Source organism: Pipra filicauda, unplaced genomic scaffold (assembly GCF_003945595.2).
Source record: "Pipra filicauda isolate LSUMZ 115617 unplaced genomic scaffold, ASM394559v2 scaffold93_size3172892_pilon, whole genome shotgun sequence".
In the NCBI taxonomy this organism is placed as follows: domain Eukaryota; kingdom Metazoa; phylum Chordata; class Aves; order Passeriformes; family Pipridae; genus Pipra; species Pipra filicauda.
The window spans coordinates 225,887-239,608 of NW_024105131.1; the positions used below are offsets into that span (position 1 = coordinate 225,887).

Here is a 13,722-nt window from a genome sequence, read left to right on the forward strand (position 1 = left end):
AGTGCCCTGATCACAGGCACATTTCTAGATCATTATATCATGGGAGCGGTATAAAACATGTTGCTTTCTCATAGGCTGCAAATGATCAGGGTAAAGAAACACACCCTATACCACTAGAAATTTGGGGTACTCAGATTTCTACTGATCACGCACCATACATCTCCATTCCTACTGGCTATTGAGCTCTATGTGACTAATATATTATAGTAACTTATAAAAGAGGAAAAGAAGTCTCACACAGGTTTGACACCCTCATCTCTCCCAATAAATTTCTATCAGAGGGAAATCTCTGTACCCTTCTAATTTTACAGGAAGGGATCGGTTCTCCCTGTACAGCCCATGTGTCAAGGGGATGCGTGGATCCTTCTTTTCCCTTCCATATAATCCTTCTATTCAAGTCTCGATATGTCTTCCCTCACTCTCTTCAATTCCAGTCCAAAATTGTCAGACAATGTAGCATGAAGTGCTAAGGAAATAAATATTTCAGGACATTGCTATGGCGGGATTTTTTTTTTTTAGGTGATAAAAAACCACTGGTATCTAGCACTCACTGTCCTCAGGACAATAACTATTACTGTTATGATCATGTAGGAACTGAGGAGGAAGAAAAAAAGTAATAAGCAAAATAATGCACTTTTGAGGTCCAGCATATGGTTATCTAATAGAGAGAACAAATACTTTTGATAGATCAATAAGGAAAATTTTAGTTACAGCAAACATTTCTTAGCCCTGGTTCAGACCACAGATCAGAGTCAAAAATTATAGAATTCTAAATTTACTAAATCATACTCATCAGATGCTTTGCTATAAAATAATACATTTCACTTTCACCAATCAATAAATGAATTGCATTCATCAATGATTTGATATGTGTTGCCAAATATAAAATACTTAGCATTTAGTTACATATTTCTACATAAAAGCTTTACATCATACTGTCTAAATTCTGCAATAATTATAAATCTAGCTTGTTGCTCATCTTTCATTCCTCCTCCCTCCCTTCCCAACTCTCCTTTTTTTTTGTAATTCATTTTAAGTAGTTAAACCTGGGTGCAGAGCAACTAAACAATTATCTAGGATCAATTCCAAAGAAACAGTTGAGGAAAACACAAGTATGCTTTATGAGATTCCACTGGGAGGAAAGTTTATTTTTACCTGATTTGTTAGACACCCATATAATTGCCTCTGATGAGATGTGGCTCGTATTTCCTACTGCAATTGTTAATGGAATCTGCCACAAGTAGCTGCAAGACAAAGGAGGGGGAATCTAAGAACAAAAATACTGAACTGATTCTTCTCACAGTAATCAGGGATCATGTCAAAGACATCAAAACACAATTTTAGTAGCACTGTAAAGATCTGTGGATTTTAAGAAGTTACTCTGATTTTGAAATGCATTTGCTATTAGTAATAAAACAATGAAAAAGTAATTCATTTAAAAAAACCTCCTAAATTATATTTTACATTTTTCACACACTATCATTATATGAGGACTTTTTTGCAAGGCTTTTCCTAATTTTACAAAATGATTCGCAAAAGAGGAAATAATGATTTCTCATATAAAGAAGAACACTTTTTTATATTTATGTAGAAAAAGACTACCAGTTTAAAAATAACATACTCTTCTAGTAACTTCTGAAAAAGCTACAATTGGCTTTCCTTGCTGCTGGTTTATAAAAACAAAATGAATGGGATGGATCTCCACTTCTTTGCACCATTTATTATCACCTGTGCATATGCAAACTTGACAAAACTTGCTGCATGTGGTTTGGTGATATACTGGTGTAATCAGACCCCAAATTCCTTATAGGATATTAAAAATTGTTTCTTATTTGGAGTAAATGTTATAATTTACCTAAAATTTTTATATAACATCTTTTTCTTAATAAGCAGAAATTGACTGTATGAAATCAATTTTTGGGGCGAGGACAGAAAGGATGAATTCCTGCATGTCTTCATGACCTCTATTTCTGAACTCTCAAAAGTACCATTTCACCAGTCAGTGAAAGAGTGGACATTTCCCTGACAGGCCTGCCACATCATTTTGTAAACCAGTCAAGAGGAAGCACTCGGTAATGATACAGGTGGTACCTTTGCTGGTCTTTGAGTAGGTGGTCTAGGGGGAGTATTTATGCAGTTAAGCAAGGCAGCATGGCAAGAGAATGGCCTCAACTCAGATATCACTGTATACTACCACTTTGATACCAGGTACATAATTTTTGACTGATTGCATTAAAATAGTGCGAGTGTGGGCCAGTTCTTGATGTCAGCATCAGCTTCTCTCCTGCTAGTACGCAGCATTGCAAAACTAGCCCATGGTGCTAAAAAAACAATTGGTTTTGCTCCTTTCCACTTATCCAGAAGCCTGATGCACTGAATTACAAAAATTACAAACACCACCCAGATGTTCCACAACTGCAGTCAACATGGGCTGGCTTGCAAGGGTGGCATTTGCTGGCCTGACTTGGAGTCTGGGGAAGAGAGAGAGACCCCTGCTCTGCCTCCACACTTTGCTCCCGGCTCCCCACACGTTTGCAAAGAGCCCTCAGCACGCACAGGGATTTGTATTACTTAGAACAGAATCATGTGTGCTGGGAAACACTTGATCATACAGCAGCGATTCAGCAGAGGGGGAAATATTTGGGCAACCATACAGCTGAAAGAGCTATGAATGATAGTAGAAAGGAAACATGGCATTTATTGCCAATTGGGAGAAGAAAAAGGTTCCATGTGATTTTAGTTTCTCTGAGTGTTGGTATCATGACTGGGAAAACTCAGATCTACTCCTGCACTGAAGATAAGCTCCACATGAGTACATGCCCTGGCAGACATTTTTTGGATAATTGAGCTGTGGCATTTGAAGGTGCTTATGGCTTTATCAGTCTGCCCATTCCTTGTGCTGAACATTGACACACTCCGTAGCATGGCCGGCAGAAAAGAATGTCCACTAGGTGCACAAGCTTCTGCAGTTCTCTATCTGGGGTCCTCACACAAAGTTACCCTCCTTGTAGGCTTAACCAATATTCTGGACTGTGAACTGGAGCAATGAGATGAAAGTGTGTTTTGTGTCCTGCTGCTTTTGCTACAGTGTCAGTAATTTCTGGGTTCAACAGGTGAGGGCACTCAGGGAATGCTGCAAAGTGATGCACCAGATTATATTCACTACTCTCTTAACTACCTTATACCTTACTAGACATTCACTAGTGTCTGTCCAAAAAAACTCCTTGGAAATATATCACCTTTAAAAACATATCCAGTTCTAAATACTTGGTTCTCCAGAATGAAAAAGATGCTGGAAAACTGTGATTGAGAAAAACGAGGCAAAATTTGCATAAAGCTTTTACATTATTTGAAAGAACAGGAACACTGGCATATGAAAAAAAATAAAAACTGCATTTGCATGGAATTTTTATGACCTTTCAGCTCCTACTGAAAAAGCTAAACTGCAAAATAAAAGATACTGAGAGCTGCCTATGTAGATGATTTAAGCACATATATACACATTCACAAATATTCATGTATGAACATACACATGGACACCTGTTATTTTCAGAAGGAATTTCATAGAAATGTATTTTGCACATTGAAGTATCTATACAGAGAAGAATTTTATATTACTTGACATTATTTTGCCTCCAATTAAGATAAATCCCACCGAAATAAGGACAGATCCTTCTCTGAAAGGTGATCCAGCTGTCACAAAAGCTACTCCTCCTCAGAAAATATGTGTGGATTTAGTTAGGGAGACTAGTACTGGCAAATTTAACTTTTATCTCCCCAATATGAGAGACCTCCTGATGTTCTTGGTGCTCTCCAGAACCTCCAAATCTCACTCTCTTGACTATTAGTTTCCCAGGTGAACCACGGGTTTCCTTTAAATAGGCATCTCCAGAAACATATTTTTCCTACTTTATTGCCGCTGTTCTCTCTGTTTATCTGTTTTCTCATTCCATTTCTCTTCATTCTCAGAGAAACTTCTGCTGCTGTTGCAGAAGCAGCTGTGGCCAACTTTTTCTATCTATGTGAGAGAGACGTATGTGGCTCACTTTTCAAGAAGACAGCTTCCACTCACTGAGTGATCTGTACAGACTTTGTTCTCCAGGTGTGACTGGGAAGAGGCAAACTTTGTTTGCACTTTTCTATCACAGTATTCTGCTTTACAGAGAAAAGAGAAAAAAGGGGGCCCACTCGCCTGTTTTCCTCATGCCTTGTCTGTGAGTAGTGTAGACCTATTATTTATATTTTGGGAGCACCACCAGTGTGCTCTCAGTATGTATTTGTCATTAAAAAAGAAAAGGAAAGGTTCCTGGCATTTCAGATTTTGCACACCTCTTCAACTACTTTTTCACGTTAATGAATGTTTTTGCTGAGATGTAAACCCATATATTTTCAAGATTCATCTTCCCAGTAACCATAATGTGCCAAGCTTCATGTAGGCATTAGCTGGCACTGGTGAAATCCCAACCATCATCTTCTGTGACTCAGTTTCTCTGGCATTAATTCAATTGTGCAAGGTGACGTCAACTGAGCTGTCACAGGGTACTTGAGACATCTGCCATGGGCTGTTAAATATGACAGAGCACCTAAGGATGCTCCCACCCTTGTAATGGCAACACAAGGCAAAGTAAGACACCTTAGAACACCTTGAATGGCACCAGTCATCTGTGCAAGCAACTAAATGGGTCTCTCCCTCCACTTGATGTTGACCTCTCATAATTAAACCTGAGTTTCCCAAGGAAACTTTTCAAAACCAAGCTGCTTGTAAGAAAAAGAAGGCTTCAGCACAGATTTTCAAATACAGTATTTAAAACAGGCACTGCTGCAACATTTTATAACTACTGTTTTAAATAAGAACTTTCAGTTTACTGATTCAAAAAAATGCGGGGAGAAGTTAAAATGACTGAAACTGAAATGTAAGGTAGTGAAATTACAGAACTGAAATGAATGTTCTAAACTAATTATTCCCCAATTTTTGCTTTGATTTTTGTCCTGATTCAATAGAGGGAAATGTTTTGATATGTTGAAAATTTCTGTGGGATGGGAATCCATTACTTGTTCATCAGTAACACTTACTAATCTTTGTAAAGTATTTTGAGAACATAATCTAAGACCTTATATCACTGAGAGATATGATTAAAGCTATTTAACTCAAAGTGAGGCATAAAAATAGTTCAAGAGTAAAAAGCATAAAACAAGAATCCAAGAGTAAAACTGACTGGTTAAAACACCTACCCCCTTTTGCTGCCACTAGAACTTAATAACCAAAATACCAACTCAGTATCTTCAGTTAAAGATAACAGTCTGGTACATCCAGAGTGGGTGAAGATGAGAAACAGAGAGCAAGAACTCCTTGGCATTAGTTTCCTCAGCTCTCTCCAGATGGAAATGCTGAAATCTCATGTACACACACATATCTTAGGTGAGCAGCACTGAGTCTGAGGAGGGGACGCTTTCCCAGTGTGGCCCTTGCAAATATTGGTGATTCCCTGAATAAGTTAGGATGCTGATAAGCATTTCTTATTAAGGGAATATTTTGCTATGAGCCATCTGCATGATTATGTTGTTTGGATTTCAGGGACAAAAGAACACAAAAGCAAAGTAACGAGAAAATCTGACCTTTCGGAAAGTTTTGCTTTGCTTGTGCACACAGGTTTTGCTTTCTCTATTAAGTAGTCTTTATCTCAAGCCATGTTTTCTCACTTTTACTCTTCCAGTTCTCTTCCCCCATTCCAATGGGGGAAGTGAGCAAGTGGTTGCATGGGGCTTAGTTGCTGGCTGGGGTTGAACCACAATATGTCAAAAGAAAGCCTTTGTTTTCAGTGAATTTTGAATGTTAACATAGTGAAGGTTCAAAGATAATTTATTATTAACAGAAAACCTGAAAGTGTATTCAACTAATGTACAAAATTATGAGCTTTGTTGCAGTGATATCTGGAAGTATTTATTCCTAGGCTGAGATAAGGTGGTCATGGGAAACAAGTGAAAGTTGTTGAACAGCAGAACAGCTTTCAAGCTTCCTACTACAGAAAGAGATTATACATGAAGCAGAACTCAGTAGGATACAATTTTGTAAGCTACACTTTCTAGAGAGATTGTGTTGGGAAAGATAATTTAAAAGCATCACAGAGATTTTCCCAGGTTATTATATAGTATAGTACATCATTCAGTAAGAAGTAATTCAGGTTTCGGGGAAGCTCATGTGAATATTACAGGAAATCACATACTTTTATTAAGTGTGATTCTACAGATTGTTAGTTCTCTTTAATGGATAAGAAGCTGACAATATATTCATATTGTGAATATCATTCTCACAAGACTGAAGAACACAGAGATTTCATTAGATTTAATACGTGCCAGTAAAGCGATTGTAGGCTTTGCCCAGAGGCATAACAAAACAGAATATGATGTTATTCCCTCTCTCATAAGTATTACACCTCCTACACTGAGACAGGGTGTCAAGGGATTCCTTGTACTCTGTCAGCATGGAAGATGGCACATAGGAAGGGGAGATTTCATTAACTTTGTAGCTAAGACAAATATAAGATGAAAAATGGATCAGGAAGAACAACATCAAGTAACTGAGATCCACTAAACACAGCTTGAGGTATTCACTGGTCATCTGCATATGCCCAGTGTGATCTTAATTCCTGTGTTCAGAGTAAGAACAAGAAGTTTAATACAAACAACAATGAGAAACAGGTGAATAACACTGGTAAGGTAACTGATTAAGTTGGATTCCCTACAAGGGGGGTGAAAGAGCACACAACAGCAGACTTTTTCATCAAGTTACATATCACAGTTAGCCAACTTGAATTCAGAAAGGAGAGTACGTGGTAACTGGAAAAGGCCTGCTGGTGTCTGAATCAGACAGGACTTTCATGAGTCCTGCAGACAGAGAATTTCTGACTGCAGCATTGTATGCAGTGCAGAAACGAAACAGTGGGGCACAGTAAAGTGTGACACACAGCACATTAATTGTAGGATGCATATCAAAGGTTTGCTGGACTTAAGCAAAATGAGGAAAGGAAATAGTGCTAACATTGGGATCCTGGGGCTACAATGGTACTGTCCTCACCCAAGACTAACAGATAGGAGTCCTAAGACTAACAGATGGGTCAACAATAAAAAGGTAAGCTAAGGTAAAAAAAAAGGGACAGAGAAGTTAACAACACTGACTACATGACCAACCAGAAAAAGATGGTAAGAAAAAGGTTGTGGAAGTGCTTACTCTAAGATCATTCTGCACTGTGCTGGGCAGAGAAGTTTCTTGCCCCTTTACAAAACTGTGGTGGACTTTGATGGGGTCTGTGAATTAAGGACAGTGTTCCAGTATAATCTTTAAGAAGCTGAATCTGCCTGTAATATAGACTGTAATTTTTTCATCCAAGGGTCCAGACATAATTAACTTAGTGTGCAACAGTATTGTGTAAGCAGATAACAAAATTCCAAATGAGGAACCTGTTACTTAAAAATTAGCAGTCTTCATGTTACCTTCTATACCAAATGCTGCCAAAACCTAACTGAGCTTTTTGTATCAGTTCTGCTCTTCTTTCTCACTAATGCCTCACCTATGGAGGAGTTCAATTTTTTAGTCAGACCAATCTACCAACCAAAACAACCCAATGGGGCCAGATCTTGATAGGTGCTGCCAGGAAGAGAATGGCTTCACCATCTGATAGATCTGAACGGGCTCCACATCTGAGGTGTCAGTTTTTTAAGAGTACTTCAAGTTTTTAATAGAAGTGAACTTAACAGATGTCTCATGGATGAACAGAAATCAATTTACAGAGCAGTCTTGCCTCTTAACTACTTGGAGATTTTCAAAGGCTCTGATTGGATGTGCAGTTGAATACAGCTAATATACATTTCAGAGGGAAGCAAAACTCTGGGTTTTGAGAGATATTTGGAATTGTGAGACTATTATATTTTAAATACAAATTATACTTAGCTGCACACATGGATGAAACTATGGATAATCTTTATAGATTGGAGAAATATTTAACATTGCATAAGAATGACTAGGAAACATATTTTAGTCTTGAGAGTGAGTTCTGCCTCAATATAGCTGCTAATTTTATGTATTTGTCTATTATGTATGCTTTCATTTAGAAACCCATATTAAAAAAGGCAATCATATTGGTATACTCTAAATGAAGGGCTGATAGCTGCTTCTAAGAACAACGTCTAGGATCCTTTAGGTTTTCTCCTGTATAAGAATATAAATACAAAGATACAGAGGGAAAAGTATTTTCAATGTCAGCATGGTGAAATATATTTTAGAGGCACAATTCCTTTGTGGTCATAGCAGTGATTAACATGGTTAACAGCAATGTATTAAAGATGCAGATTTTTTGGTTTTCCTTTACTCTGACATAGTCCTAATTCCTTCTTTACGAGAATCTTTGGAATAATTTTTGACAATAAGCAAATCCTAGAGCTGACAAAAGGAAAAAGGGGGAAAAATTACATTCTCCAAGAGTCTTATGCCAAATATAATGCCTTTACCAACGTAATGACAACACAAATTCCTAAACATAAGAAAAGGATTCAGTGCTGTAACAGCAGTCCTAGCATGAAAGAGCTCAAGTGTGGCTCTGCACTGTGAGTCTGCCTCAAGATGACAACCTACACAGTCTGCTAGAAAACAGCTGTATATCTTTGGCATCCTATCTAACTTTGGTCTGGCTGCCTTTTTAATGGTAGACACAAAGTAATTTAAATGAGTAAATTTAAATTAAATTACCCAGTTTGAAAAGAAAAAAATGCATTGTCTGATAATATAATATAATATAATTATAATTATCTGATTACCAAACTTTCTATAAAGTTCTGTGTAATATTTCATCCAAAAATAAATTATAAAGGAGGTGGTTATAAATATCATGACGCTTTCTAAAACTGACACATTTCAGTGCCAGTGCTAGCTGCGTACCTTACTAAACCTAGAAAAATGTTGTGGGCAAAGAACAAATACTACAAATTCTTTGTCAGTACATGCTGTCTCCTTCCTGCCTAACACTACCTTTTTTACAGCAAAACACAAACCACTTCATTTTTCGAAATTGACAAGCAACCTTCGGTGCTGAATCAAAGATGGATACAAAGAAGCTGGGTTTAAGCAGTTTTAACTGTCTATACCAACAGCTGCCTCTTTACTCTGCAGTAACAGCTCTTAATCTCTCCAGCATCCTCTGTTCCATCTTGCACCAGTGCAAAACATCCTTGCAGAATTGCACACGTGGTGCTGATCATGCAAACCCCATCTCTGTGTTGTCCTTCACCCATGAGCACAGCCCCTTAACTAGAGTGCAGGTGTGAGATTTCTCTGAATGGAACAGAAGGATGCGTTATCGGCTGAGAAGGGACTGCCCTAGCAGGAATAAGAGTAGCATTTTAGCTATGCTTACAATCCTCCAATATGTTCTCAGAGACTTTGTACTAACCATTTTTCAGCATATTCCAACGTTCAGTTCTGATTTTTCCTCTGAATAATGTAGTTTTAAGCAAAATCAAAACACAATTCCTATGATTCTCTTTCCTCAGTAAACTTCCCTAAGAGTCCCCCACCAAAGTATCTCCTCCATAAAATCTAACATTCTACTATTGAGTTTGAAGGCTCACACAAAGACATAAGGAAAAGAAACCCATTATCAGCAACTTAAAAAAGCAGAAGGAAGAAAACATAAAAACCAGAGCATGTTAGAAGCTTTATCCTCTGATCAACAATGGGGAACTCACATCTCTGACTTCTAAAAAGCCATTTATCCACCCTCATCCCTCCTATAAAACTTGGCTCTGGCAAATGCTGTCTGGGCTTTCCCCAATCTGCTCCTTACCTCACTAAAGCCCCCACCTTAAACATCATTTCCCTCGTACTCCATATTTGCCTGTTCCAGTTATACAACTTTAATGCTCCAAATTCCAGCTCATGTCTGCATCCTGCCATGCAGCATTCCCTCTCTTACCCCCTGCTTGTTAAGCAGCTCCCCACCAGCACTGCTGCCCTTATTGTCCTCTTCATCTCCCCACTTCACTCTACATTATAACATAGTTCTGCCCTCAAGTACATGCTTCTTCTCTCAGCATGGAATTGATTTAATTACTGTGAGTTAATTAACTAGTTTGGGTATCTAGGAATTCCTGAGAGTTAGTATTAGCAAATAAGATGAGAAAAGTGACACATTTTGGAGTGATAATAAAATGCAGTAGCAGCTTTTCCCTGTCAGCCTAGCTTCCGTCAGGATACCAGTGCTGCCACTGCACAGGAAGCAATGACACAATACACCAATTTTGTCTTCTTTAGCATTCTGCAAATTCTAACACTAAAAGTTGCCCACATACTACTTGCCAGAGCATCCTGGAAGTTTCCCAGTGAGAGAAGTTTCTTGCAAATAGAAGCTGTGAAATAGTTTTGGAAATAAAGCGCTAAATTAGAATTGGCATTTCTGAGATCTGTGCAAGCAGCAAAATCATAATCTTGCTGGAGACACCAGCACAGACATGTACAGGAACAGATTTTAAAAGCACTTCCTATTCTGATTTAAAAAAAATATGCAACAATCAGAAAAGCCTCTAGAAAATGAAAAGGCAACACAAAAAATAGTACTTTCTAGTGGCTTTTACATTAAAAAAATCATATTTCAACAAGCAGAGCACAGTACAAGGGCTGGGCTGGCAAACACCAGCACCCAACAGCAAAGGCACTCTTCTGGCACGTGCTGAGGCAGGCAGGCTTCCTCCAGGTCACTCACAGAGGCAGCCCTTGTGCCCACTCCTTTGGAGGAGTAGCACTCTGCACAGCATTGTCCTCTCTCAGGCTGCTGGGGTTAAGGACTGTCCCAATACCCATCAAAGGACAAGATCAATTGGTGTCACAGACCTGGCCTCTGCTCCAGTGCACATGTAAAGAGAAGGAGAGCCCCACGCTTTTCTTCTGCAAGAAAAAGTATTTTCAAGTCCCTGCTTGACTAGCTAAAAAAATGGTTAAATCAGTATCTGGCAGTGTTCACACACAGTTCTGTGATCCACTAAGGACTCTTGATTTTTTCATCTCATTTCTGTTAATTCCATTTCCCCTGTGTCTAATACACCATACCTTCCTTTCCTGGAGCCTGTTCCCTTCATCATTATTACAGCTGATATAGAGGCACTGAGGTCAATCCAAATGAACTAGGGTACCACATCTACTCCCTAGGTAGCAACACAAAAGTTGTTTCTGGTACAAATGCTGACACAAGCATAATGTTTCAGGTATAGCAAAGATGAAAGAAAACACTTAGAGGACATGAGAAAACGGAAGATTAGAGGATACTTCTCAGAGATAGGGAGGTAAATGAGCACTTCTTTTTCTATTTATATTTCGTTAGCCCTCTTTCCTCAGTTTATGGAATAGTATTTGTTCATATTATGGTCCTTTTTTATTACATAATTAATACTACATATGCTACATTAATCCACAATTGCTCTAAGAACATCTCATAGATACTAATCAGCATTCCCCATGTGCTCCTAACATTTTGTTTTGTATTTAACCAGCTCCTTAGCTGATAAGTGGACAGAGTAAGTTCCCCATCACTGCTCAAGTGACAACATCCTACAAATGAATAAGAATACACATGGTGATATCCAAACACAGCTATGCTTTTACTATGCAAATAATTATCAGTAAAGGGGACAAGCACAGCCCTTTTTCTGCAAAGCCTGAATAAATAAACAAACTTTGTGTAGGAATTCAGAAGAGACCTGAATGGAAATAAATTCTGAAGTTAATCATTCATCTTGAAGTGGAGTGACTGCTGAACAGCTCTGCCATCCATTGTAAAGTCTTTCAGCTGTCATAATTACTACACAGTGTTAAGCCCATGAGCCTGTACAGCTCTAGTTTTGTTGGTCATGTTCCTGGCTTGCACCATTCAACTGAATTTTCCCTGGTTCCAGTACATGGAGAAAGGCACAGAGGATTACTACATCACAGCACACATGAATATCCTGTTCATATCCCAATTTGTACATCTTCCTTTTTTCTCTTTCCTCACAGCTAGCTGTGTTCAACACCCAGCAAGACATTTCCCTTTAGGATATTATCGTGAACAAGCAAAGATTAGCTATGGAAACTGCATGCATGATAAGAAGACTGTATAAATGAATATTATCCCAGCAACATTAACTTAATTATTTTGATAACATTAAAAAGGTTATTTCTCCACTTTTGAAGATACAAACTCTATATATTTTTAAAAGGCAAAACATACCCACAAGCAGAAAGCTTTGGTCTGCTCTTCAATTGAGTATATAAAAGGTTTATGGATTTCATCAAAACTGGTTAGTTTATTGCCTAGACCACAGATTATTTTTCATAAAATTTCTTGTCATATCTGTGAGCCATTCTTGTAATGATGGATGAGACTAGTGCCTCAAAATCATCATTTTCTGTCAGCAGGGAAACCCAGTGAACCCTGTCAGATGTAATATCACCTTCTCCCCTGTAGCCTTATAACATAAGAGCATAATCCATTCTCACAGAGGTATACAGGAGTCCAGGACCAAACCTACACTTAAATAAAGGATTTTTATATGGGGGTAGAATATGAATTATACAGTTATTATAGTTTTAAAGTTTTGCTCGGATAAGTTGAAATTTCTACTGAAGCATTGTACCAACCATACTCTTTGACATTCAAATCAAGGCCGGTGATTTTGGCCATTCTAAGGAATGACATTTCTAGAAACAGTGTCTGTCACTGCTAGTTTTATTTTCTCATAAAATGAGAACTATGGATGTGACCATGTAAGTGTCAAGCAAAATCTGTGTTCAGTTTGCAAAGAAGTGAAATTGTATACCTTCTATAATTTCAGGTCAAATATTAGAGTTTAGCATGCCCTACAGGCGATTCTATGTACAGAGTTAAATCACAGTTTATACATGTATGGCTGTTGAAACACATTTTTTTGCAGGTATAAAGACATGGAGCCCAAATATACATGAGATTGGAAAATCAACTATATGTAATCATTCTCTTCTGTAGAAGAATTAAAGATACTTACAATAATAGACTAGGCATCAACCACTGCCAAAGGTATCAACAACTTTTACCATTTATCACTTAAAAAATCTGCTTGCCGTTTCTGTATTCCTCTATATGGTTTCAGAGAGAAAAATTACATATGCAGCTTCACTTTCATTTTTAACAGTTAATTGCTGCATAAATACACAGCATAAAGAAAAGCACAGACATTTTATAAAACTAGAATGGTTTTGAAATACTTGGTTGAATATTTACATTTCTTATGCAGTAGATACATCTGAAAGACCTACTCTAAAGTGACTCTTTCTACAGTAAGGCAAAGTTAAATTTGCCTAGAGAGCATCTGAACCAGAAATTTAAACTCCTCATCATTTTGAAGGCAATAGAATTGACATTTATTGCTGTGCCATACCAAACTACAGCCCCACCTCTGGATAACTAAAGACTATATGGCAGATGGATGCTTTAAGAGCCTTCCCTGGAGCCTTCCAGTGCAAACCGTATTGTCTGTTTAGATGATAAACTCCTGGAAAAGCCTGGACCTGTACATTTTTCTGTGTTTTGTGCAGCTCTACTCTTTATGGTGTTTAAAATGATCATCAAAATTTATCCACAGTTAAACTACCCTAAGGAAGCCAATGTTGCCTGCCCTGCAAGACCATGACCTCAAATGTGGCATAAACAATATTCGCTCCCC

General features: G+C 37.9%; 1 protein-coding gene across 3 annotated transcripts in view; it reads right to left on the reverse strand.

The window, feature by feature from the left end:
- The window catches only part of TRHDE (thyrotropin releasing hormone degrading enzyme), a 209,474-nt gene that overhangs the window by 56,078 nt on the left and 139,674 nt on the right, over positions 1–13,722 (reverse strand). For all 3 annotated transcript variants that reach the window (XM_039391317.1, XM_039391316.1, XM_039391315.1), the window contains one exon: positions 1,156–1,244. In XM_039391317.1, coding sequence (XP_039247251.1) covers positions 1,156–1,244 — 89 coding nt within the window. The remainder of the gene's footprint in view (positions 1–1,155; positions 1,245–13,722) is intronic.